Raw genomic sequence first — 13499 nt, 5'->3', positions numbered from 1 at the left:
TGATGAACCGGGAAAGAGAGGATTTTGGAGACTTTGCAGTAGCATTTGATCTGACAATTGTGAACTCCTTCTTCTGTAAGAGGGAAGAGCATTTGATAACATTTAGAAATGGCAACAATAGTTCAAAGATTGACTACATTTTGACTAGAAGAAAACATCTTAAGGCAGTAACAAATTGTAAAGTAATCCCAACAGATCAAATGGCACAGCAACACCAGATTCTGTGTGCAGACTTTGAAATAAAGTCGAAGAGTCGATATGTGATTATATGCGATATATGAGAGGATTTTGGATGGATTAGAAAGTGTACAAAACTGGTGGAGACATAATTCAAAAGTAATTCTAAGCTGTGCAATTGAGGTGCTTGGTGAAACATCCGGAAAGATTAGAGAGCAGAAGGAGTGTTGGTGGTGGAATAATGATGTACAAGAAGCAGTGATGGCCAAGAGGAAGGCAAAGCAGTAGTGGGATGAGTCAAGAGTGGAAGAGGACAGAGAGAAAAGGTGAGAAGCCAAGAGAGTTGTTGCACAGGCGAAGGCCATGGTATATCAAGACCTTTATGATCAATTAGAAACAAAGGAAGGACAGAGAAAGATTTATCAGTTGGCAAAATGTAGAAAGAAGGCATCAAAGGACATTGCACATGTGAGGCAGATCAAAGACTCTGGAGGAAGGCTATTAAGGAGGGATGTGGATATAAGAAACAGATGGAGAATATACTTTGAAGGGCTTTTGAATGAAGAAAATGCAAGGACTCACAGAGAAGATCAGATGCCTTATGAGGGGATGGTGCAGAACATTATTAGAGTGGAAGTGAAGGAAGCCATAAAGAGGATGAAGAATGGAAAATCAGTGGGCCCTGACAGGATCCCAGTGGAGGCATGGAAGGCACTGGGGAAAGAAGGAATTGACTTGCTGTGGAACCTTTTAATAAAAGTTTGTCAACAGGAAAATATACCCGAGGAATGGAGGGAAAGTACTCTTGTCCCCTTCTACAAGAGTAATGGGAATGCACAAGACAGTAAGAATTACAGAGGAATAAAGTTGATGTCCCACACAATGAAAATCCTAGAGAGGGTTCTTGATGGAAGAATGAGGAAGGAGGCGGAGATTGCAAAAGAGCAATTTGGCTTCATGCCTGGTCGATCAACGACAGATGCTATATCTTTGGGGTATGACAGATAATAGAAAAGTTTCGAGAGAAGCAACGGGAGCTACATCTAGTATTTATTGATCTGGAGAAAGCTTATGATAGAGTGCCAAGGCAAGAAGTCTGGAGGTGTCTGAGGGAGAAGAAGGTACCGGAGAAATATATCAGGTTGGTGCAGGAAGATGTACAGAAATGTGAAGACAAGAGTTCAAGCCTGCCTGGGAGAGACAGAAAGTTTAGTGACAGTTGGCTTGCATCAAGGGTCAGCATTAAGTCCATTCCTGTTTAATATTGTGATGGAGGAAGTGAGAGAAGACACTCCTTGGACCATGTTGTATGCAGATGACATCGTGCTGTGTGCAGAATCAAGAGAAGTGGCAGCGAAACTGGACAGTTGGAGGAAAGTACTGGAAGAGAGAGAGGTATGAGACTGAGCAGAAGTAAGACCGAGTATGTGTGTTGCAAAGTGGATGGCAGCCAGGAGACATATCTGGAGCTGGAAGGAAATGTCATCAGGAAGGTCAGTGACTTTAGATACTTAGGTTCAACAATGAAAGAGGATGGTGAGGCTGAGAAGGAAGTGGGATGCAGGATACAAATAGGATGGAGGAACTGGAGAGAGATGGCTGGAGTGCTATGTGATAAGAGGGTGCCAATCAAACTAAAAGGCAAAATCTACAGGACAGTAGTGAGACCAGCTATGACGTATGCTTTGGAAACTGTGGCCCTGAGGAAAAATAACATCAGCAGGATGGAGGTAGCAGAGATGAGAATGCTTAGGTGGATGTGCAGAGTGACCAGAAAGGATCATCTGAGAAATGACTATATAAGGGGAACAGTGAAAGTTACGAACTTGGGAGCAAAGTTACAGGAGGCAAGGTTGAGATGGTTTAGTCATGTGGTGAGGGGGAAGGAAGAGTATGTGGGAAGAAAGGTCATGCAGATGGATGTGCAGGGGAAGAGGAAGCACGGATGGCCAAAGAATAGATGGTGGAGGAGGACTTGAGGATGAAGAACTTGGATGTGGCTACAGCCCAAGACAGGAAGTTGTGGAGGAGACTCACCACAAACAGCGACCCTACTTAAGTGGGAAAAGCTGCAGAAGAAGAATAGCATCACATATTATTATTCAATAATAATAATAATAAAACTTAGGAGGAGAGAGAGATTTGTTTGCAAAGTATAAATAGTTAACCAATAATATTCATCTACTGTATCATTTGATAGCTCAGTAAATAACTATAAGGAGGGGGCTAATTCAATGAACTAATAATGTTGATCAGATGATTCATTTAGTCTGGAATACATATGGGTTGATGGAGCATCAAATCATCTTGTAAAATTTGTTGTGCTTATGTGTATTTATTTCTGTTTTATTTATATTTTGCTTCATTTTCTGATAAGTTTGTTTACTTGTTTACTGAGGATCAGTATGCATTTTGCACAGAAATAGGATACATAATATTCAATCATTAATGGAATTATTCACACTTTTGCAAGTCCTATATTTATTTATTTTTTTTGTCAGTGACTCTGTCTATCAATAATAGATATCTCACATAGAGACTTGACGGACCAGACTGGTTTTGACCTTTATTGAGGTCTCATCAGTGAGTAGGTAGACCAGGTAATACTGAGGTTATAGCGAAAAGAACTTTTTATACTTTGCTATACTAGTTGTCGGCTGTGTTGTAGGGCTGATTTGTCTGTATGCATGATGAAAAATCAAGTTAAATTGATTTTTTATCAATTGAGTTGACTCGATCGCAGCAAGGTTGCCATTTTTTTCTGCACTCAAATTAACTTGACCATGGCAGTTAAAGGGTTAAGTACTAAGAAACTTGAAGTGTCGGAGAGGTGTATTTTTCCTAAGCGAACTCGTGGTTGGTGCGTAAAGTATTTAGTAAAATAAAGAGCCAAAAGACTTCAGTTCGGCATTGCAAAATTATATAAATCAAGTGGATATTAAATCCAGAATTATTTTAGAGCCGAATGAGGACACTATGAAATTTTCATAAAAAAATGACCAGAGAATTACACACTCGCTGGCAAAACAATCTTAAAGCTGAGTTTATTTTTACAGGATTTTATGTAAAGTATCAAATGCACACTGTTCCTTGTGAATCTGGAAAGCATCTTACAATTCAAAATACCACAGTATAGCTTAGTGGCCTGCAGGCTTCATTGAAGTTTTTAATGTGGCCTGCACTGTCTGAAAGGTTCCTGCTGTAGAAGCAAGAAAAACAAGTAACTTCATTTGTCACTAAATACAGTACAAAAACATTTACGGTCTATGTACTATATTTAGCAATAATTAGAGACAACTGGAATGACACTCACAATGGAAAAACACTCCCTTCCCACAGACTGTGCTGCATGCATGTCAGCAAAAAAGATTTAATATAGTAGCACTAAACAAAGCAGCTAACTAAACACATTTGTCTTAATATCCTCTTTCAAATTTTCAGTTCCAGAAAATACATATAACAACTGTATATAATGCAGTGATTGGATACAGAAAGTACACAATTTATGTAAAGCAAGAAGACCAACATGAGAATATGCATATATAACTTTTTTGAAATCAGTTTGAATTACATTTGAGATATTTGATATTATCCAGACCTTACAAATGCTAATTACCAAAAATGTTGCAACTAACATACCTTATAAGCTTTGCATAAATGCGACTGTACAATGTGGAAGCTGCATACATATGCTAGTTCCCACGTGCAGACACTGCCTGGCGCAAATGTGTTAAGAAGAAAGATTATCAAAATAGGTGTTTAATGACAGAAGAAAGATTGAGAAATAGATGAAGATCTAGGTGGATTGATTAATTTAGAAGTGTCTTTAAAAAGACTGGAATATAAGATCTGACAATATTAGAGTCCTGAGAGATTACAGATTAATGAGGGAAATTGTTGATAAGAAATTAGTACAAGCTAAACTTTTTCATAATCAGATAGTATTATCATGTTTTCCTGTGTACTTCCTTAGGTACATATCAGGAATGTTGCATGTTATATCACTCATTATGAATGAACAGCTTGATGGTAGTTTTCCCAAACTGTCATAATAGGCTAGTTTTCATTTCTTGTAAACCATTCTAAGCTTAATGAATATGGCTGTATGAAACTCCAAATTATATGGAGAAACTATTATTTTAGGTGTTTGTACTACCCGAAAATTGGTTGCTTGGGGTTTCTAGGGCTACTACCCTAAACATACAGATAAAGTTCTTTGAAGTATTCTTCATAGGACTTTTAATCTACACATTTGGATTATACTGGGTTTCATTCATTCATCTGTTCTCATTTTATATAATGACAACTTTCTCTAGTTGACTCCAAATCCAATCCAGAATTTCATTTATGACATTATACTCCTCTTTCTCATTTGTAAACTGCACAGTATGAATGAACAAAACTTTGAGAACAGTTACTTGTGCAACCATAAATTATTTCAAACCATTCTTCATTGAGATTTTGATATTCTTGTTAATCAACTTCATTGCTTTTCAGTTCATAATTTCATTGCTAGCAAAACCCAGATTTGTGATTCAAAACTGGGTTGTTATCAGGGATTAATTTTGTTTCATAGTATTTAGCTTATGTAATTATAGTTTAACAAGTGTTGTAAGTAGATCCATATATATTTTTTCCTCACCTAATTCTAGGTTATGGATTTAGAAGCCAAATTAGCAGAAGCAGAGAAAGAATATATAGCAGGAGCTCCAACTAGAGAAAAACGGTCTCCAGAAGAGTGGATTCCACGACCCCCAGAAAGATATTCTTTAACAGGTCATCGTGCCCCTGTGACTAGGGTTATTTTTCATCCTGTCTTTAGTGTCATGGTATCCTCTAGTGAGGATGCAACTATCAAGGTGAGTGCATTTGTGTTGCATTTGTTAATTTTTAATGCGAATAGTAGTATAGTAGTGAACAAATTAATCCGAACATTCACATTTTAAAGAAAAGTTTAATTTCAAAGAAAATAAGGTAAAAAAATTAAATTCCAACTTTATCTAATAATTTATGTGCTCCTCTGTTCCTAATATATTCATTACTTCACTTAGGCATGGACTCTACCAGTGTAGAACACATTTTTTTTATTTCTGCATCTCGAAACCATACTTTTATAATGGATTGTATTAGGTTATTCTTGGTATTACAACTTAATTTTCCAAGTCTCTTTTTCACTATGGCACACAAATTTTCTATTGGGTTATGTCAAGAGAGTTACATGGCCACTGAAGCAATTTGATATTGTGGCTTTGAGAACTTGTTCACTTTTTTGAAGTGTAGCATGGAGCGAAATCCTTGGAAGATGAGTTCCTTGTCTTTCTGGATCTGTGGACCACTTTTTTCTCCAATATTTTTATGTATTGGTCACTTTTCATGAGGCACAAGTGATCATTGACCGTCATGTGTAAAACAGCCCCAGAACAACTTTTTAGCTGGGTGTTTAGGAACTTGTTGAAAGTGGGTGGAAGAAGTCTTCTCAGCCACTGATTTGTGAACATAGGGTACTCGCTCTCCTTGGACAGAGAAATGGCTCTCATCTGAGAATATGACCTTTCACTTCTCGAACAGTCCAGTCTTTGTACCCTTTTGTCCACTGGAGCCTCTTTTTCTGCATAGCCTTCATCAGCAGTTGTTTCTCTTTTTGGACTGTTGGCAGTCCTCCCTGCTTCCATCAATCTTCTATGGACTGTCATGAAACATTAATCCCACAAGCTGCCAAGTCTCTATTTAAGTCTTTAGCAGATAATCTTTGATTCATTTTGCTTTTCCTAGTAAATGTAAATGATCTTGAATAAGTGGTTTTCCTTTTCTGTTAGGAAAAAAGGTATTGGCAATTTGCTTTTAATTCATGGATGTGTGCTGAGAAAGAGTACATATTTTTGAATGCTTTCTTGGAGATGTATCCATTTCATAACTACACAAAATGTATAAAACACTACAAATGTCAAAAAATGCACAACACTGTAAAATCTTGTATAGAATAAAAATAGAAATATTTTTTTCCATGTCAATTTTACATGGGCAATTAAATTACATAAAATACTTGTAATTAAAATAAGGTATAACTCACTTTACTGTATTAAATCTGGTAACAAATTGTTAGAATATTTAAATAAGAACCACTAGAATTGTAACATAAATTAGGCTCAGACAGGATTAAGTAAATAGACCTAAAGCTAGCGACACTCGTGAAGGTCACCGGATTATGAGTTCTGCCAAAACCCAACGATAGCGTGGGTGATGGAAAAACCCTCCAGTAAATCCGAGGGACTTAAAATTGAAGAAAGGTCAAGTGATATAAAAGGCAGAGATTGAGGGACCAGGGACTCTTGTTTCGAAGTTTTATTCCTGTGCTAAGCCTTTTCCGAGAACGGAGAGAGTTGCATTCTGCGAGCAGTCCTACCATATAATTTTTTGATGATCTACATGTATGCTGAATTATCGCTGCTGTAACCTAGTGCCAGATTGGATTTTTTTTTGGGAAGAAGCAGAACGTGCCCGTAAGCCTTAAGGATCTAGGACTATGTAATGAACTGGCAAAGATTATAAGTAGAATGTTTTAAGTAATATCCTAGATTGTGAAGTTCAAGTGACTGATGTTGGTTCTGGTAATTATTAGCATAGAAAGTACTAGAGAGGTCGGAAAGCTGTACTTCAAGTTGAATGCAAATAGTAGAGTATAGAGATCTAAGATTTGCTAATGTTGTGTAATGCAAAATTTTAACATGGTTTAAGTTTTGCCTTTTTGTTTATAACGTGAGTGAAGTTAAAGTATGTTAAATTCTATCCAAGTGTCTGAAAATTTATGTATTTATATTGTCTTTGTCTTAAACCTTGAGCAAAAATGCTTAAATGATCGTGTGGAGAATTAGACACATGATTGTATTGTCTCCATTGTGCTCTTGTCTTAGTTAGAACCAGACATGTGATATGTGCTGTTTGAATTTTGTAAATAATTTGTCTTAGAATGAATAAACATATTTGTTTTGTTAATAGCTTTCCTGATCTTGTTTTGCTAATGCACTCTCTCATAAATATATCGAACCTGCATGCCTAAAATTAGAGAAATTGCCATGACTGATTTTTTAAGGTATTATTTTTAAAAGTTTACTATTCTATGAGTGGTATAACTATTCTTCCTGTGCCATAACTTTAATTCAGGGTGGTGCAGTCGAAAAAACAAATAAATTTTCCCTGAATTATATCGCGTGGGAAATAGTTAACATTGTATCCATGAATTGCCTATTCTAGAGGTCTTTTACTAACAGCACTGACACTTGTAGGTATAAAGGATTACAAGCGGGGACTAAAAAAATTAATCGGCTTAAGATAGAAAAAGGTAAAGAGAACTTAACGAAAGATTTAAACGAGTAGAAGTAAAGTAGACATAAGAAAAGAGAATCAGATAAGAAATTAAATCACAGAATAAGAAATTAAATCACAGAATAATAAATAAAATAACATTAATAATATCATCAAAAATAGATATATTAACATACTATTAATAAACATCATAGAGACAGTTAAAACATGCAGCACTCAACCAAAATTGTGAACTGAAACAAAAAAAAACCGGAACCACAAACTTAAATGAAAATTCGTCTTGTTCGGATTAATTTGTTCACTACTGTAGTGTAGTGAACTTCTTGGGAACATGCTTTTAGCTTTCTTTGCAGAACTCATGTTGATGAGTTTCCTTAAAACTTGTCAACATAATCACGTTTCATATGACTTGATTATGGATACCAACGCATGTATACCATGGGCATACACACTTTGGTATCCTTATTAATCATTCATTGGTAGTAGTGTCATGTCTCTGGCAGTGAAGTTATCCTTATGTTTTGGACTTGTGTATGTGAAATCTTTGTTTGTATTATTACCTCTTTCTATTTAGTTCTATTTATATTTATTACTACTAGTTATGGTGTTCCAGATACCTCCAAGTGCAGATAGATTAGTTTGATCCATTTAATAGCTTAACTACAATAATTTTGCTCATCTAAAATATATTTGCTTTATGCATTTGTTATGTCTTAGAATTGTCCTTATGCTACAGCTTTCTGCTTGTTATAGGAACACTTGCTTAAAGTTACACCTACTCCTCTCTGCATCACAGTATTTCTAGTAAAGAACAGTGAATTAAAAATTTCCACATCTGTCGTAAAAGTTTTTTTATGTAATATACACTGAGCAGGCATCTGTTATATAAATGAATTTTGTATAGAAAGAGATAATTGGATGAAACAGAGTTAACATCACATCATCATCATAATGCTAATTATGAATATAGACCACATTGGTCTGTTTCAGTCTCATTTTCCATCTAACATTCTCTTTTGAGGATATTACCCAGCCTTCTCTTTCCATTTGGTTTATATTTTATTAATTGTTTAGGATATCAGATGTTGGCCATTCGGTTTACATGTTCTATCCAATTTTGTTTGTAATTGTTTATTTCTTTTTCTATTGATTTTATTTTTAGTTCTTTTAAAATATCTTTGTTCCTTTTTTTTTTTCCCTCATGAATCTCATTTCACTTGTTTTTATTCTTTGTTTGTTTATTGCCCAAATTTTGCAATATCTACATATAATAATGTAGATATTGCTAAAGTATTGTATATTCAATCGTGTTTCTTTTTGTACAATATTTGAATTCAGTGTTATATTTTTCAGGAATTACCTATAATCTGTAAAAATGTTGAACTTTTCATTCAATTTTGTTGGAAGTTTTTTCGCTTAGTTATGCTACCCAGTTACATATTTGGTTTAATCCTTTATCCAAGTATAAGCAAACAAAGTTTGCACCTGAAATACTTTCAGGCGTAGACTGGGGCAACTTCTGGTTAAGGTGGTATAAGTTCTGATCACTTGCTTGTAGTGTCCCATATTGCAAAGCACATATCCTTTATGGATATGTATAATGCATTATGGAAAGGATCACTATCCAGACTGGTTTCGACCTTTATTGAGGTCTCGTCAGTGGGAGCTTGACCCAGAGGTGGTGATACTAAGATGGAAGTAATGCAAAAATCATATCATATGCCAGTTGCTGAAAGGTGTCAACACCTTATTATTAAAATTCTCTGGATTAGAGATAGTTGATGGAAGTTTTTTCACTTGGCTATGCTACCAATTACATATTTGGTTTAATCCTTTATCCAAGTGTAAACAAACAGAGTTTGCGCTTGAAATATTTGTAGCTCCCACTTACGAGACCTCACACTTACACTTGGATAAAGGCCAAATATGTAATTTTTAATTTTGTCTTTTCTCCTTCATATGATATATCACATCCAAGATAATTGAAAGTATTAATCTGTTCCATTATTTTATTATTAATAACTATTTTGTTTCTAACTGGAGTTTGTCCACAAAATGCCATTGTTTTAGTTTTATCTATGGATATTTTCATTCCAGACTGTTCCACTATAATGTTTATAAATTATATATTACTCTTTGTAAACTGTCTTCCTTATCTGATATTATTACCTGATCATCTGCAAATAATAGCATATTTATTTTGTTACAATCAGAAATTTCTATACCTGGATTGTTTAAGGTGTTCCACTATTTATTTCATTAATATAAATATTAAAAAAGTGTTGGAGACAGAGGGCATCCCTGTCTTACTCCTTGGTTTATAGATTGTTTTTCAGACTTTTTTTCATTTATTTTTATTTCATTCTTTGTATATATTCAGTATTGCATGTAGTAAAATATTAGGTATATTTATTCTTTGTGATATATCAAAGAGCATATTTCTTTTACTCTGTCAAATGCTTTTTCACAATCTACAAACAAAAGGTGAGTTTCTGAATTAAATTCTCTTCTTTTCCTTATAAATAGTTTTAAACGAAAAGCTGCATCTGTAAAATTTCTATGTTATCTAGTTTAAATGTATGTATGGTTTTTCCTATTATTTACTAATTTGCTATCTAGTCGGGCTGCGCCATATGTAAAAACTTATGCTATCTACTGAGTCCCGTCTATTCTTGTTAATCCCTACCCTTTCATATTTTCGTTGTCTGCTAAGCCTTCCTTTCTTCAAGTTTGATCCCTCACCTTTTTCTTTTTACTGCTGCCCTTTGCTCCTACTGCTTGCTAAGCCACCCGTTTCATCAACTATCGTGGGCTAAAAGATTGCGGTACACTTATTCTCTCAGACTCTTCTACGAGACAAATTTATTTTTATTAATATTTTTATTAATTGACTGCTCCAGCCTGGAAGAAATAATAAGAGTATGAACAAAGGTAAGGTCTGAATCAAAATCCTCTTAACTAGCAAGTCGTGAGTATTCTAAATTAACACATGTACAAATTTTATTTGAGATAGTGCATTGGCAAATGATCAGAACCATTGTTGCTAAAACAGAACATTTTATTTTAACTAGACAGTTTAGATTACAACACAGTGGAGAATAACCAACTTTCCCAACATATCTCACTTCAGCAAAACTACTAAATCATTGAAATATGTACATATCATGTACACTCAACATTTACTCCCTACTTAGCATTACAAGACACATACCTTATTATAAGTATAGAATAACTATTCCTTCTTATATAACTACCATCATGAATTTTCCTTACACCAATATAACAAAACTTTACCACCGATCCTTTGTAACACTTATATACAATTTTTACTTATCTAAGTTACAAGGAAAGTAATAACAATATCTCACAGCTCTTTCTGTAAATGCACAGTCCTCTTTCATGAAATAAACCTCTATCGGGACATATTGAATCATTTCCGTTACACAGAATACATTCTTGTCTTGGGCACTTCTGTACTTTACTTCTCTTGTTCCACTGGTGGCTCATTCGTTGACCAGACATCAAACCTTTCATGGGAGTTGCAGTCAGCTATGCAGGGGACAACTGTTGTTGGACACTCCTTGGAAGCCTCCCTGAATATTTTAGAGGAATCGCCAACGACGTAGCTCCAATGGTGGGCACTAAGTCTCCAGTTACGTACTTCACGTCATCTCCCCTCTTCCACTCAGCCGATAAGGGAACCCAAACACCTGCAGTTGTGCAGCAGTAGTCTTCGTAATCCTTCTCCTCTTTTCCATGCTTTTTCTTTCTTTTTCAGCTCCCTTTTATACACTCCCTGCTCTTTGTTCTCAGACTTCAAATGTCTGTAATAACCCGTCAGCATGGTGACGTCACTCTGGTCTTACTGAAAGTCCTTGCCTTAGGTGATATGTTCACAAATTGTTGTGAACTTTTCGGATAAACTATTCTTATAGCTTACAGTGTTAATATCACTTAATCCATTTTTTTCTAATTTTTTGTACAATATTTTAACAGGAATTACAGTAAATTTCTATTCAGACAAAAGGAATCTTACATTATTTTTTTCTCTTTTACATTATTTATGTCTAAAACCCCTGTAAAATGGAGTTTGATAAATTAATTATTTTAATTTATAGCACGAAATTTTACACATCCATTGTAGAGCATCCTTATCTAGATCCATTTTGACATTCTAATAATATGTTAATATGCATAATATACATAATATTATGTATATTATGTTAATATTATTGAATAATATGTTCAAAAGTTGTTGTGAACTTTTCGGATAAACTATTCTTATAGCTTACAATGTTAATATCACTTAATCCATTTTTTTCTAATTTTTTTGTACAATATTTTAACAGGAATTACAGTAAATTTCTATTCAGACAAAAGACATCTTACATTATTTTTTTCTCTTTTACATTATTTATGTCTAAAACCCCTGTAAAATGGAGTTTGATAAATTAATTATTTTAATTTATAGCATGAAATTTTACACATCCATTGTAAAGCATCCCTTTCTAGATCTATTTTGACATTCCAATAATATTTTTTTGCTGTATATATTCAAATTTTCACTAATTATTCTACTATATATTTTGTAGCATGTATTCAATAAACTAATACCTCTGTAATTAGCAGGTTTTGTTTTATCCCCTTTTTAAATATAAGTATTCCTACAATTCTATAGTAACATTTCTTAGTATTCTTCATAGTATTTTATATCCTCTTCTATATTGGGACAGCTATCTACTATTCCAGTGTTTAGGCAGACAGTTTGCATTAATTGCAGATACCTCCAGTATTTTTTTCCAATTTGGCTAGTGGAATTGGGAAAAGGAAGCAAGTTTGAAACAGCTTTTCTTCTTGGCACCATGTTGTATGCCTTTTCTAGATCTCCAAAACTTAAATACAGATTCTTGTTATATTCCCATTATTTCTCAACTATTTGGGAAAAGTAGAGCAAGCTTTTTTTTTTTAAGGTTTTTCTTCTGCAGTTTTCCTAGTCTCTTAAATATACTTGCATAAATCTTACCTGGAACAATCAGTAAGGAAATTCCTCTGTAATTCTCACATTGCTTTATTTCCCTTTTTATGGATGGATACTATGAGAACTCTACTCCAATCATCTATAATTCATCCTTCTGACCTGAATCACACAACATAGCTAGCATTAAACTTCATATTTGAGCATTTCTGGTTACATATCATCTGAACTGTCTTTCTGCATTTCAGGTGTTTTCTTCCTCAGAAATTGATATGCTCCTAACTCATTCCTTATGAATATTTTCTCACTGCTTATCTTGTTTAATAATCTTTGAAAGTAATTACTACAGGCATTCAGAAAATATCTTTCTCTTCAATATTTGTCACCTTTATTATCTCTGATTTCTTTTTCATAACTCTTTCCTCCATTTTTAAGCTTTTTCAAGTCTCAAACATTTTGCCACCTGTGTAGTATTTATCTTTATTCTTATCAAAGTCATTGCTCAGCTAAATTGTTCTCCTAATGGTATTTCAATAGTTTGGTCTCAGAATGGTAAAAAGAATGCATTATATAATCTACTATCTAATGTTTGTTTTCACTTTCATTCTTGTTTCATGTAATTGTCCTGTTGTTGACATTGTCTAGCATCCAGAAAATGTATCCTGAAGATGTGATGAGTATCTTATCAATAAACGATTTTATATTAAATATACTCTATTTTTCTTTACTTAATTTTACTTCTGCAGTCTGTTTATCGAGATTTCTTAAGCCACTCATGAAAAAAAACTTGCATCTGTCTTTTAATTGAGATGTGTTTGACCATTATTAGATTTACCTGCATAAGAATATTTCTTCTTCATAAAATATATGCACACTGTATTTTTGAGCATCTTTTGGTGTGATTCCATAATTCACAAGGCCTGGTCAGAAGATCGAATTCTGGATGATTGGAGCAGAACTCTCATAGTACCCATGTATAAAAGGAAAATAAACCTGAATGTGAGAATTACAGACATATTTCCCT

The 13499-nt window shown here is 34.1% G+C and overlaps 1 protein-coding gene across 1 annotated transcript in view; it reads left to right on the top strand.

Annotated features, from left to right (window-relative positions):
- The window catches only part of LOC150102046 (lissencephaly-1 homolog), a 237814-nt gene that overhangs the window by 86777 nt on the left and 137538 nt on the right, over positions 1 to 13499 (top strand). Inside the window, exon 5 of the mRNA XM_090400712.1 lies at positions 4830 to 5036. Within this exon, the coding sequence (XP_090256838.1) occupies positions 4830 to 5036 (207 nt within the window). The remainder of the gene's footprint in view (positions 1 to 4829; positions 5037 to 13499) is intronic.

Source organism: Typopeltis vanoorti, chromosome 11 (genome assembly GCF_054136105.1).
Source record: "Typopeltis vanoorti isolate ZY-2024b chromosome 11, IOZ_Tvanoo_1.0, whole genome shotgun sequence".
Classification (NCBI taxonomy): domain Eukaryota; kingdom Metazoa; phylum Arthropoda; class Arachnida; order Uropygi; family Thelyphonidae; genus Typopeltis; species Typopeltis vanoorti.
This window is presented reverse-complemented; position numbering and strand designations above follow the sequence as displayed.